The sequence below is a fragment of the Magnolia sinica genome, chromosome 2, assembly GCF_029962835.1.
Source record: "Magnolia sinica isolate HGM2019 chromosome 2, MsV1, whole genome shotgun sequence".
Classification (NCBI taxonomy): Eukaryota; Viridiplantae; Streptophyta; class Magnoliopsida; order Magnoliales; family Magnoliaceae; genus Magnolia; species Magnolia sinica.
The window spans coordinates 107,158,258-107,172,887 of record NC_080574.1 but is presented as its reverse complement, the minus strand read 5'-3'; the positions used below and the strand labels follow the sequence as shown (position 1 = coordinate 107,172,887).

General features: G+C 43.1%; 1 protein-coding gene across 6 annotated transcripts in view; it reads left to right on the top strand.

Moving 5' to 3' along the window:
* Positions 1-425: 425 nt before the first annotated feature.
* The window catches only part of LOC131237352 (uncharacterized), a 28,452-nt gene continuing 14,247 nt past the window's right edge, over positions 426-14,630 (top strand). Inside the window, exons 1-2 of one of the 6 annotated variants that reach the window (XM_058235066.1) lie at positions 434-903; positions 8,647-8,846. In XM_058235066.1, the coding sequence (XP_058091049.1) occupies positions 672-903; positions 8,647-8,846 (432 nt within the window). In that variant the 5' untranslated portion in view covers positions 434-671. Of the gene's footprint in view, positions 957-8,629; positions 8,847-14,630 lie in introns of all 6 variants that reach the window. The other 5 variants (XM_058235063.1, XM_058235064.1, XM_058235069.1 and 2 more) reach the window with 5 other exon arrangements.

The window sequence follows — 14,630 nt, the reverse complement described above, 5'->3', positions numbered from 1 at the left end:
CTATGGTAAAAAATTTACCTAAACACAAATATTAGCTTGGTCCAAAACTTCCCTAGTCGATGATTTTTTCAACCGTGGACGTACAATTCTTACTAATTTCTGTCGTGTGGGTCATTTGAATTTTGGATCTGGCTCATTTTTTAGCCCGTGCCGTAGCATCTAACATGATCTGAAAATAGTGGATGGAGTGGTTTTCTTAAAAAATATCACGGTGGGCCCCACCTAGCTTTCCATCGCAATCCGTGTCAAATGCAAACGAGGTGCGCAGGATCATTTTTTCCCGGTGTGAAATGTGGCGACAGGAGCAGCTGATTTCTGCTCCACCAAGTGCGGCCCACGCACCCCGGCGTATCAAATCGGGACACGGCAGATTTCACCGACTGCTTGATATAACCTTGCGCGCTCCCGACTAACGTGTGCCGCCGGAATAAATAAATAAAAGTGCTCCACGCACCTATTCTACATCTTTATTTTATTTTATTTTATACCGCTGCAACGTCCATCTGCCTCCTCTTATCGGCCTCGCTTTTCCCGTCTTAACCTACGCACCGGGATTCTCATCCTTCACCACCCTCAGTTCCGCTTGTTTTTTGTTCTCCTTCTTAAAGTACGCACCCCAGCTTTTATCCTTCACGACCACCACGAACGGAAGATCCGATAGAGAGAAGAAGATGAGGGGATTATCAAATAAGAGGTCTTTAACGAGCGCGGTGGTGGGATGGGTGCGGAGGCAGCCTCCGAAGGTGAAAGCGTTCTTGGCAGTGGTGTCGGGCATGTCCGCTCTCGTCCTCCTCCGCTTCGTAGTCCATGATCACGACAATCTCTTCGTCGCTGCCGAGACATGCCACGCCATCGGAATCTGCGTCCTCATCTACAAGCTCACCAAGGAGAGGACCTGTGCCGGTACCATCATCATCACCACGATCATCATCATCATCATCAATGCTGCGAGGCGGGTAGGTTTTGTGTCTGTCGCTGCTGCAGGATCCATTGCATAGGTGGCTACTGCATTGCCATTCCATGGTTAGGTCATCCTGACCATCCATTGTATGGACCGACCTTTCGATATGAGAAACGGTGCCTAACCCAGCTGCCTGTTTTATCTTTCTGTTTGATGCAGTGCATTGTTGATTTTTTTTTTTCTTCTTCTAATTGTCTGTTTGAAAGGAATTAAAATTGGTTTGACAGTGCAGATTGGCCAGGCAGTGGATTCTGCAGCATGACAGATTAGCCTCGCCAGCTTTTTCTCTTTTTAATATTTCTTTCCTGCTTTTGTTCTGAAACTGAAGTGATGATAAATTGAGTGTTGGTTTTGATTTAGCATCATGAAGGGGAATTCAATATGAAAAAAGAAAAGAAAAGAGTATTTTTACGTTTTGAACCAATTTTAAATGCACATATATCTAAATTAGTTATTTAGAACTATTAAATTTGGCACCTCCGTTTGATGGGGAGGATAAGAATTTCAAAAAAAAAAAAGGTTTCCTAAGGGATATTTACTAAAATATGGCCCCACCTACTGTTGTATGAAATATCCGGGCTATAGCCATTGATCCAAACCATTTCTATGCTGGGTACTCTTACTGTGGATTGGGGGTACATTTAAAAAGAAAAAGAAAAGAATAGAACAAATAATTACTCCTTTGATCATTTACCTCTTTTTAACATGGGACGTCATCTAATTGTTATGTTGTGATCCACTCATCGAAAGTTTAGGATCTTCCAATCTTGAAGAAGATCGGAATATTCCAAACCCTTTATCATTTAACTCTTTTCAATATGGATTTTCTTCTTTGTTATTTTGTGGGCCATTTTTTGATATAGGATCTTCTGAGCTTTAATGTTTTCAAGGAAAACATCATCAAGGAGAGGGCAGTGATATCCAAGCTTGACAGATTTTTGGTCTTGTCGTCTTGGGTGGATAAATTCCTTATGGCCTTGCAAAAAGGCCTGCTGTGGCTGGTTTCCGATCATTGCCGGGTGCTTCTATAGGTGGTAGGGGATAATTGGGGGCCTCGCCCATTTCGCTTTGAGTTCCTTTGGTTGAAAGTGTAGGGGTTTCGAGGGCTAGTTAGGGAGTGGTGGAAATCCTCCGAGGTGGAAGGTTTTGCCACTTTCAACCTCTTTCATAAGCTAAGATTGCTCAAAGGGAAGGTTTTGCCACTTTCAACCTCTTTCATAAGCTAAGATTGCTCAAAGGGAAGATAAATGAATGGCAACCCTTGGTGCTAAGGAAGAGAGAGGCAGATTTGGATTCCATCTTGCTGGGTATCTAAACTCTTGACATCAAGGATGTGGATGGGGAGTTGTTTGAAGAAGATAAGGTGGCTAGGGAGGCTCTTTTGTTGGAGTAAAAGAATAGATTGAAGGAAGAAGAGGTAAAGTGGAGGCAAAGTCGAGAGCAGCCTAGTTTAAAGATGGAGATAAGAATGCTAAAATTTTCTATGCCATTGCAAGTACACTAGTCAGATTTAATAGAATTCAAAGCATAACAGTGGACAAGAACATATGAAAGATAAAGAGATGGCTTGTAAGGCTGTGGTTGATTTCTACAAGGAGCTGTTGTCAGGGGAGGGATGGGACGACCATGCCTCGACAATTTGGAGTTCATATGCCTATCTGAAGCAGATGTAAGCTCATTAGAAAAGCTGGCCATGGAGGACTAAGTTAAAGCAGCAGCAGATGCGCTAGGAAAGAATAAAGCCCCGGGCTTAGATGGTTTCCTCTTGCTTTTTATATGGAGTTTTCTTGGGAGTTCAAAGGCAATGTGGTCAACCTCATTGTCAAGTTCTTTAAAAGTTGCTAGCTAGTATCAGAATTAGGGAGCTCCATCTTCATTATTTTGAAGAAAGAATGGTCCAATTGTTTGAAGGATTTCAGGCTGATAAGTCTTATCGGGAGGCTGTACAAGATTCTAGCAAAGATTTTAGCAACCAGGTTTCGCACGGTCCTTTCATGTGTAATCTCTAACACTCACAGCGTCTTTGTATCGAGAGGTCAAATGTTGGATAGTGTGCTCACTGCTCATGAGTGCATCGATTCACGCCACAAGTTTGGGGAGAAGAAAGTTAACATCCAAAAGAGTGAAATGTTGGGGATTCGTATGTGAAGGGAAAAGGTAAAGAGGTTAGCAGGTGTGTTTGGTTGCAGCTTTGGGTTGTTTCCATCTACCTATCTCGTGTTGTCGCTATGTGTGGGCAAACTGGCAAAACATTTATGGTACCGGGTTATAGAGAAAGTGGAGAAGGAATTGTCTAAATGAAAGAGTAGGCACTTATAGTTGGAGCTACCATGTCAAACATGACCCTATACTTGATATCGTTTTTAAGATATCCAAATTCTATGTTGGCCTATTAAGCGTGACTTCTTTTGGCAGGGAGATGTGGATACTCATAAATTTCAGTTGTTGAAAGAGCAGGCACTTATCGTTGGGTGCTAGGGTCATGCTTATCAAAGCTATCATGTTAAACATTCCCCTATACTTGATGTCATTATTAAGATGTTCGAAGTTGGTGCTAGCTTGTTTGGAAAAGCTGAGGTGTGATTTCTTGTGGTAGGGATTTTTGGACATTCAAAAGTTTCACCTGTTGAAGTGGGAGGAAGGGAGAGCCGTCTTAGAAGCTTGGGCCTTTGAAGTGGTTTTTGGCTTGAAAGTTGAAAGTTAACATTTAGAAGAGTGAAATGTTAAGGATGCGCATGCTAAGGGAAGAGGTGGGGAGGTTAGCAGGTGTGTTCGGTTGCAACGTCAGGTCGTTTCTGTCTACTTATCTCAGGTTGCCTTTATGTGTGGGCAAATTGACGAAACACTTATGGGTCAGGCTTATAGAGGAAGTGGAGAAGAAACTGTCCAAATGGAAGAGCAGGCACTTACCGTTGGGTGATAGGATCACACTTATCAAAGCTACCATGTCAAACATGTCCCTACACTTCATGTTGTTATTCAGATATCAAAAGTCGATGCTGGCTCGTTTGGAAAAGTTGAGGCTTGATTTGTTGTGGTCGGGAGCTGCAGATACTAAGAAATTTTACCTGTTGAAGTGGGAGGAAGTTTTTGGCCTTATGGAGAAGGGGGAGCTGGTATTAAAAGCTCGAGCTCGATGAATCTAGCTTTATTAGGGAAGTGGTTTTGGAGGTTTGGGATGGAGGAAGTTAGTCTGTGGTAGTTCGTGTACGCTAGCAACTTTGGATTAAGAAGGGGGGATGGTGTTCATGGAGTCATCTTGTTACAAAGCCTCGCCTTTGGAAGGTGATGGAAAGCGTTGCCCACAAGTTCAATGAGTGGCTGTCATTCTCCGTAGGGGATGAAGAAAGAATCCACTCCTGAGAGGATGTGTGGTTAGGAGAGGAACCACTTCAAGCTGAATTACTGAGATGGGCAAGGATAGCTTCGAAGGCAAACCTTAGAGGAGCTGGACAAGTTCATTTGGATTCTTCAAAATCTTCATGGATTTTACCTCGTGATTGAGGGGAAGGATGCCTTGCTTTGGAGAAAAGATAAGTCGGGGGGCCGCTTTACCTTTTGATCCTTTTACGTATTGCTTGCTCAAGTTTCGCTAGATGCGTGGTCGAGCTGTATAACTCATGTTTGGCAGTATGGAGTTCCATAGAAATTTGTGCACTCGCCTGGTTGTGGGAAGGACCAGAGTCCTTACTATTGACAATCTCTAGACGTGGTTGTTGATCATCTTTATTTCGTGCCCTATGTGCATGTGTGATGTGGAATCTGTAAATCACTTGTTTATCCATTGCGCATTCACGAGATCAGTTTGGGAGAGGTTCTTTGACCTTTTTCACATTCATTTGGTGTTGCTAGGGTCCATTGATGGCTTGTTTTTGGCTTGGCATGGGGGTGGTGATGTAGGACGGTCTAAACTAGAATGCATGTGTGAGCACAGAAATTATCTAGCGAAATAAACTAAGCAAATCAATTGAAATATTCAACATTCCACATCATAGTAAATATGATAACAAAGGAAACATGCAATGATTGCAGACCATCATCACAATTCCGCGGTACCGTATTCAAATCATGCGTGGATTAGATCCAGCGAGGGATGGGACCTCCCGATCTTGCATGGTTTCAATCCAACAATCGATGTAGCTTCTCTGGTCCAGGAAATCAAATGATTTCTGGAATAGGGACGACTGGAAAATCAGAGAGAGGGTTGAGATCAATTCTCATATTTTCAGGGTTAATAACAATCAAAGAATACTAGACATAAAAAGAGAAGAAGAAGGTTGGAGGGCTAGAAATAAAATTTAGAAGAAGAGGAGATTAGGGGAAAATAAGAAATTACTACAGAGAGAAAGGGGAAGGAGGTACCAAGCTTTCATTAAAAAACATCATTGGGTTTAGGGTAGAAAACATCCTATTTATAAAATTCGAATCTAAAAGAAAATGACTAAACTACCCCTATAACAAAAGAAAAAAAGTGCAAAACAAAACTTTTTTTTAAAAAAAATCCTGCGTAACAGATCGGTCTTCTAACTCATCCTGCACATGTGACCTCCTAATGTAGGGCCTTCAATTAATCCAGGGACACGTGTAAGGTCTTTAAAATCCTAAGTTGTGCCACGAACCATCATCGAGCCATAAAGATGTATTTGTCGGCTGCCTTCATCTTTGATAAACTTTGAAGGGTCTGATGTCCTCATCAACTCTCCTCGGGTGAGAAGAACTCGGCTCCAAAGAGTTAAAACTTTTGTCCGTCTCGAGAAGGTTTGGATCAATCCGATGTAGTTCCACTTCTGTAAGCCATGTGAAATCGGATGATGGCTTATTCTTCCATTTGACAAGGTACCTTTGGAAGCCCCCATCTCGTGTGGAAACAATCTCCTTATCCGTTATCCCTTCAATCTCTTCTTTGTGATCAATTGATGATGGAGTGGGTTGAGAAGTAAACTCGGAAAGTGGCCAAGGGTGGGAAGAAGAAACAATGGAAGGCTTAGGATAGAGGACTAGATCATCCACATTGATCGTCGGATTTTTTCCCATTTCAGGTGGAAGGTCTACTCTGTACGCATTAGACCTAATTTTACGCAATACTTTGAATGGTCCAGTACTGCAAGCTTGTAATTTCTTTGCGGAACCCGGAAGAAATTGCTTTGCTCTAATTCTAACCATTGCATAATCCCTTTCATTATATTCTGTCCACCTACGATGTTGGTCAGCTGAACATTTATAATTATCATTACTTGCATTTATTCACTGTCTAACATGTGCATGCAAGTCATGAATGTGTCATGCAAATGCATCGGCTGACTCAGAAGATCTTTGGGTAACTGACGTGGGTAACAAGTCTATGGGCATCCGAGGTTTGTACTCACTAACAATTTCAAATGGACTTAACCCTGTAGATTTATTGACTGAACTGTTTTAGGTGAACTCGGCCATAGGTAGAATCAAATCCCAAGTTTTCACATGTTCACCCACTAAACATCATAAGAGGTTTCCAAGGCTGTGATTAACCAACTTAGTTTGGGGGTGGTATGCAGTACAAAACTGCAAACGTGGTCCCATCATGTGCTAGTGTCTTCCAAAAATAGCCGGTAAATCTGATATCACGGTCAGACACTATGGTCTTAGGTAAACCATTGAGACGGACCACACCATAAAAAAAGACCTTAGCAAGATTAGACACATTCGAAGTTTTAGAACATGGGATGAAATGCGCCATCTTAGAGAAGTGGTTTACAACATCAAAAATGGAATCATGCTTTTTAATCGTCTTGGGAAGCCCAAGCACGAAATCCATGCTAATGTCTTGCCAATGAGCATGTGGCACAAGTAATGGCGTATATAATCTAGAATTTTTCTTTTACTGCTTTGCCATTTGACACGTTCTACATTGCCCTAAAATTTTGGCGACATCTCGCTTGAGACCTGGCCAGTAGAAACGATCCTATACAAGGGCAATAGTCTTATCGCAACCAAAGTGGCCGGCTATCTCTCCCGAATGAAGCTCTCAGATGAAGAATTCGTGGAGGGACATACGGGGAATACATAAATGATTTCCTTTAAAAAGGAATTCATCTCTCAACACGAAATCTCCCACACTTTGCTGATCACTCGAGAGTGACATATAGGTACCCCCAAAATCTGGACATGTGGGGTACTCGTCTCTCAGTTGCTCATACCTGACAACTCCTACACTCAAATAATTGAGCAACGCCACTTTACGGCTAAGGGTATTAGTTGGTTTATTCTCTACTTCGACATTGTGTTTTAAGAAAAACGAATACTCTTGAAGGAACGCAACCCACTTAGCATGCCTTGGGTTAAGTTTCTTATGGGAGTGAAGATAATGTAAGGCCTCATGATTAGAGAATAAGACAAATTCCTGCGGTAGGAAGTAGTGGCGCCAATGTCTCAAAGATTGCACTATCGCATATAATTCCTTATCATAGGTAGAGTATTTTTGTTTTGCCTCATTTAGTTTTTCACTGAAATAGGCAACATGATAGCCCTCTTGACTTAGGACTCCACCCATACCAACACCAGATGCATCACACGCAACTTCAAAGACTTTAGAAAAGTCAGGAAGACGCATTACGGGAGCTTCGACCATCTTGCCCTTAATTTCTTTGAAAGCTTACCTGTGGCTTTCGACCACACGAATTCTCCCTTCTTCATATACTCTGTGATGGGAGCCATAATTGTGCTAAAACTCCTAATGAACCGACGATAGAATGTGGCTAAGCCTTGGAAGCTTCGCACTTCATGGATGTTCCTCGGTTCAGGCCAATCAACTATGGCCTTGACTTTCTCTGGGTCTGCACGTATCCCTTCTGCTGACACTATAAACCCTAACAATATAACTTGAGTGGACATGACCGAACACTTTTTAAGGTTAGCGTATAATTTCTCCGCCCTAAGGACACTACAGACCAACTTCAAATGTTCAAGGTGTGATTCTCTAGTGGTGCTATAGATCAGAATATCGTCGAAGTACACCACTAAGAATTTCTCCATGAATGCTCTCAAGACCTGGGTCATCACCCATATAAAAGTGCTGGGTGCGTTAGTCAAGCCAAAAGGCATGACCAGCCACTCATATAGCCCATTCTTCATCTTGAAGGCTGTCTTCCATTCATTACCGGGGCGTGTACGGATTTGGTGATACCTACTCTTGAGATCTATTTTGGAGAAAATGGTGGATTTAGCCATCATGTCTAACATTTCATCAAGCTTAGGTATGGAAAGTTCCCATGAGGTCGACCTCATAGTACCATTTCCCTATGTGTGTGTGTGTGTGTGTGTGTGTGTGTGTAGATTGTACTTATTTTAAAGGGATGTTGTCAATATCTCGTGATATTTTCTACCTTGAGATATAAAAAATGTTGTGAGATATTACTTATTAGCAATGTTATCAATCATATTGGTGATATATATATAATATGTGTGTGTGCGCGCGCGCGCGCGCGCATTAGGCATGGCTCTAGAGGGTACATTCTGTCAGCCTAGATTTTTGGTTCTCTCAAGAACTTCAAAATGCTGTAGGAATAATTGTCTTTTCTTTCTTGTAGTACATGGTTTCTGTTTCTTTCATCACCATTTTGGTGGCTATTATTGCTTTATCATGCATCCAATTGTCTCCTTGATTTTCATGTCTCATTTCTTCATCTGCAGCTTTGAACTCTTTGCAGGACTATCGCTCAAATCTCAGGAATTAACAGCTATGTTTTTAGCTGTTAGACTGTACTGCAGTTTTGTTATGGAATTTGATATACACACACTGCTCGACTCGGCTGCTTTAATGACAACCTTGTGGGTTATATATATGATCCGCTTTAAACTGAAGTCTAGTTACATGGAGGATAAGGATAACTTTGCAATATATTTTGTGGTCAGTCTTCTGTCATCTCCTTCATCCTTTATTTTATGCGTGTGTATGGTGTGCATGTGTGTGTGTGTGTATGTGTATATAGGGAAATGATAACATCCCCACCTTCATGGGCACACTAGCAAAGCGTTAAATTGATGTGTGGGACAATCGATCATCGATATACCATTATGGGCTGGCCATGATGGAAAATCACAATCAGATGATCCTAAGTTCCCAACTCTTTGAATGTTTTCCATTCTGTGTTTTACAAGCCATAGATCATGCTTAGCATCATCTAACCATCACCAAAGCGTTTCTTCAGAATCACAGCCAAGCTAGTGTGGGGTCTATCAAATATATGCTTCAAGATTATGATTGGACATTCCTTTCAAAAAAAAAAAAAACAGAAGATTATGATTAGACCTATTTTGTTTTTCCATTCGATCTCGACTATCCACTTCTCATTCTATTGATTGAATTGTTGGATCATCCGATTGATGCGGCTTTGGCATCATGCCCTACCAATGGTGGTATTGAATGAATGGACAGTCCTGATCCATGTTTGGCTGTTCCACATGTCATTCAAGAGCTTTGAGGATATTGCCAACATCCCCCTGAAGGCTGGGACATTAGCATTCCCCCATATATGTTTAAATATATTCTATTGGTGATATTTACTAAAGAAAAGAATCTTGGATTTGGAAATAGGAGCCTCTCTTTTTGCTTTTAATCACTAGTGTTACAATTGGTTCATTGAAGTGAATAGGAAAACACATGAGATATGATGATGCAGGACATGAAAATTAAACTATGATATGCAAGATCTCAGGCTTTAGATCAAACTAATTCAGAAACATCCACATAGAATTTCCACATCCCACACAAAAGTTTAAACATTCAAGCAAGGGGAATCTGTGCGGGTCCAGGCTTACACATGTTAGGGCTGGATCAATAAAAATTATGAGCCAAACGATACTCAAAGGGAAGTAAAACTCATCCACACATGCACAACAATCAGTCCCTAATCCAAGGGATTCACCAGTTTCAGTTCAGAGAGCCCTAGGATTAGAAAAGGGGCAAATAAATTGAAAGTAATGCAATCTAGGGTTAAAGTTAGGGAGGAGGTATGAGAGGAGTAAAATGACGGAAATTTGAACCCGGAAATAGTTCTTGCGCGCAGACAGCAGGACAGGCCTGTCGCATGTGCGAGGGGGTGTCGAACGCGGAAAGCACCTCCTTGGCCTTGGTCGGCCAGGGGAGGGCTTCGAAAACCCCAAAGTTTCATGTCGATCGAATGCGCGGTTTGTGCGTAGTGCTCCGCCGAAGTTTCAGCCCTCCTATATGGCCATATTATGAAAATTGGCTGTCGGGAGAAGAACTATTGCAGAAGCTGACAGATTCAAAGTGAGGATGGTTGTAGAATGTAAGAAGAATGGGTGATAGAAGATGGGCGGATCGGGATAGATGTGGCTTCGCATCGCGGTAGTTAGCCCTTCGATGAAGGGAGGGCTTCGCACTCAATTGGATTTCCATAAATCAAGAACTCAGAGGAATAGAAAAACGCAGGAATTTTTTATTAATCTTCAATGAATAAAAAAGCTACAAGGGGTGCCCATTTATAAGAAAAAACCTATACCCCAAACTCGCACCATATGCGCAACCTATTACTTGGTGATGAAGTAAACCAAAATAAAAACTAATTAAAGAAATCTAATTCGTTCATGATATTTTAAATAACATTATTAAGCAAAACCTAAAATATGAGATTAATCAGACTAGTGGGCCACGATCATGAGATCCCATGATGGGCTTTAATTGACTGTCGGGCTCAATCCAACGAACTAAAACTCCGTCTTCTGACTAGGAGGCTCTCCTTGGACGCCGTCATCAATCCAAATCGACGGTGGGGCCCTCCTCCTGGTATACGTGTGTAGGGGGGGCGGCGCGCGCGCGTGTGCACGTGATGTCCCCATCAACTCTCCCCGGCTGGGAAAATTTCGCCACTGACAAATTAAAACTCGTGAACCGCTTCAGGATGTAAGGATCAAGTCTCTGAAGTTTCTCATCAGCGAGCCACACACTGTTTAAAGCTGGATGTGACTTCCACTTGACCATGAACTTTTGAAACCCACCGTCCGACGTGGATATTATCTGATGGTTCAGAATGTCCTTTATTTCCTCTTTAGGTGTGAGAAGAGTAGGTATGAGAGGTAGAAACTGAGAAAATGGGTCGGGAAGGGTAGGTATGAGATGTAGTAGCTGGGAAGATGGGTCAGGATGGGTAGGTAGAGGCTGGGAAAATGGGTCAGGAGGGGTAAGTATGGGACGTGATAGCTGGGAAGATGGGTCAGGACGGGTAGGTATGAGAGGTAGAGGCTGGGAAAATGGGTCGGGACGGGTAGGTATTGGAGGTAGAGGCTGGAAAAATGGGTCGAGAGGGGTTGGTATGAGATGTAGAGACTGGGGAGATGGGTCGGGAGGGGTAGGTATGGGAGGTAGTAGTTGGAAAGATGGGTCAGGACGGGTAGGTATAGGAGGTAAGGGCCCGGAAAATGGGTCGGGACGGGTAGGTATGGGTGGTAGAGGCTGAGAATATGTATCCGTGGTTCCCTAAAATGCAACTAGATCTTCCACAGTGAATGTGAAACTAATTTCAATGGAAGGTGGAAGATCTAACACATACGCATTGAGACCGTTTCGTTTTATAATTTTGAATGGTTCAGCGCTACGCGCGTGTAATTTACGAACGGCTCCCTGAGGGTACCGCTCTGGCCTGATGCCGACCATCGCAGTCCCTTACATTGAATTCATTGAAACGTTTATGTTGGCCTACAGAAAGTGTGTAATGTTCATTACTAGTCATGATCTTCTGCCTGATTTCTTGATGCCATGAATGAATGTGATGCGTAAAAGACTCTGCAGACTCTGACGACCTATGGGACAGCGACATAGGGACAAGATCCATAGGTTTCTTAGGTTTATAACTAGTAACGACTTCACAAGGACTTAGACCTGTGGACCAATCGACGGAACTATTAAATGCAAACTCGACTATAGGTAGTATGGTGTCCCGTATTCTGGCGTGCCCTATATCCTTCATAGGGGGAAACTTATCCGGTAGATCATCAGGAAAGACGTCACTAAACTCATCCACTACCGGAATGGCCTTAGTGGGTAACTTTACACTAGCCTCTGGTGCACTCTCTAGCTACAAGGCCGTACATGTTATACCACTCAAAATAGTGGTCTTGATGTCCCTCATGGGGTGGGTGCATGCCCATGACTGATTCCTTGGCCACCTTCACTCATTGGTCTATCCTCCTGGCCACCTGCCTGAGATTGAACATCTTCCCCAATGGTGGGGTTTGTTCCGGCGGAGACCTCTAGTTGGGTAATGCACACATCAAATTGTTCAAAGCATTGGTCTATATGTTGTTCCCAGCGGTTACTCAAAGACTCAAACTGCTGGGTCAGCTTGTTTAATGACTATTGCAATTGCACCATGTTTAGTGTAGGGTACAAACCAAAACCATGATCCGTACGCGTGGGCATGCAACTACTAACTCAACTTAAGGACCTACTACTACGACTATATGCAACTAGACGGGACTAAATGATCCTATGAGACTATATGAGAAAAACTACACAGTGCTACTAAAATCCAGCAATATAGTTGTTAAAATAAGGGAATAATAGAAAGTTACGGCAATGAGAATAGCTAGCTTCCTGATAATAGAAATTTCGGCAACTAATATCAGGATTTATGGCTCTCTAAACAGCTATATGTGATGAGACTTGATGTATGATGGACATAAACAAACTAAACCCTAAACATGTGATGCATTCCCTATAAGAACCCTAGGCTCTGATACCGACATGAAAATTAAACTATGATATGCAAGATCTCAGGCTTTAGATCAAACTAATTCAGAAACATCCACATAGAATTTCCACATCCCACACAAAAGTTCAAACATTCAAGCAAGGGGAATCTGTGCGGGTCCAGGCCTACACATGTTAGGGCTGGATCAATAAAAATTATGAGCCAAATGATACTCAAAGGGAAGTAAAACTCATCCACACATGCACAACAATCAGTCCCTAATCCAAGGGATTCACTAGTTTCAGTTCAGAGAGCCCTGGGATTAGAAAATGGGCAAATAAATTGAAAGTAATGCAATCTAGGGTTAGGGTTAGAGAGAAGAGGTATGGAGGAGTAAAATAGGCGGAAATCTGAACCTGGAGACAGTTCCTGGCGTGGACAGCGGGCCAGGCTTGTTGCACTTGCGCAGGAGCCTGGCCGCACGTGCGAGGGGGCGTCGAACGCGGAAAGCGCCTCCTTGGCCCTAGTCGGCCAGGGGAGGGCTTCAAAACCCCCAAGTTTCGTTTTGATCGGATGTGTGGTTTGTGTGTGGTGGTCCGCCGAAGTTTCAGCCCTCCTGCAGGGCCAGATTCCGAAAATCGGCTGTAAGGAGAAGAACTGCTGCAAAAGCTGATGGATTCGAAGCGAGGATGGTTGTAGAAGGTGAGAAGAATGGGTGATAGAAGATAGGGGCAGATCGAGATAGATGTGGCTTCGCACCTCGGTAGTCAGCCTTTTGATGAAGGGAGGGCTTCACACGCAATTGGATTTCCACAACTCAAGAACTCAGAGGAGTAGGAAAACGTAAGGATTTTTTATTAATCTTCAATGAATAAAAAGGCTACAAGAGGTGCCTATTTATAAGAAAAAACCTATACCCCAAACTCGCACCATGTGCGCAACCTATTATTTGGCGATGAAGTAAACCAAAATAAAAACTAATTAAAGAAATCTAATCCGTCCATGATATTCTAAATAACATTATTAAGCAAAACTTAAAATACGAGATCAATCAGACTAGTGGGCCAAGATCATGAGATCCCATGATGTGCTTTACTTGACTGTCGGGCTCACTCCAACGAACTAAAATTCTGTCTTCTAACTAGGAGGCCCTCCCTGGACGTCGTTATCGATCCAGATCAATGGTGGGGCCCTCCTCCTGGCATACGTGCGTAGGGGGGGCGGCGTGCGTGTATATAAAACCCAGTAACTTGACTCGAAACTCGATCCGGTCAGACTCGATTCGATCCGAAACCCGACTCGACTTGGATTCGGGTGTGTGTGTGTGTGTGTGTGTGTGTGTGTGTGTATTTATTTATATATACCCGTCGCACCTGACGTTGATTCGATACCAAACTCTCCCTCCTTCCCTCATCCTCCTCTCCCTCCCTCCCTCCCTCCCTCATCCTTCTCCTCTTCCAAGTCCGACAGCCACCCACCACCATCACCACCCTCCTCTCTCTCTCTCTCTCTCTCTCTCTCTCTCTCTCATCCCCCCTCTCCACTCCCTCCCTCATCTCTCGATCCGACAAGATGCCAACTCTACACGACTCAGTACTTTTGAGCGGTTCAGACTTGGTTCGGATCAGTCCAAGGCATATCGGACTCAGATCAGGTTAGGCATGCCTGACTCGATATCGAGTCGGGTCGATCGAGTTCGGGTCGGGCATATTTCAAAACCGGATTGAGTCGGGTCGGCCCTAACTCCATCCGACTTAACTCGATGCCCAGCTCTATGTCTACATATTCAAACTAATACAATGGTGCCTGTCTCACTTTGCCTCATAAAAACAAAGTGGTTGGCTTGGCTATGCTTCATCCCAAATTCGAATACCACTTTATTGAACTTGTCGAACCAAGCTCTTAGAGACTGTTTAAACCCATAAATTGATTTCTAGAGATGACATACCTTTATCTGACACCCCTCGAGCAACAAACCTGCG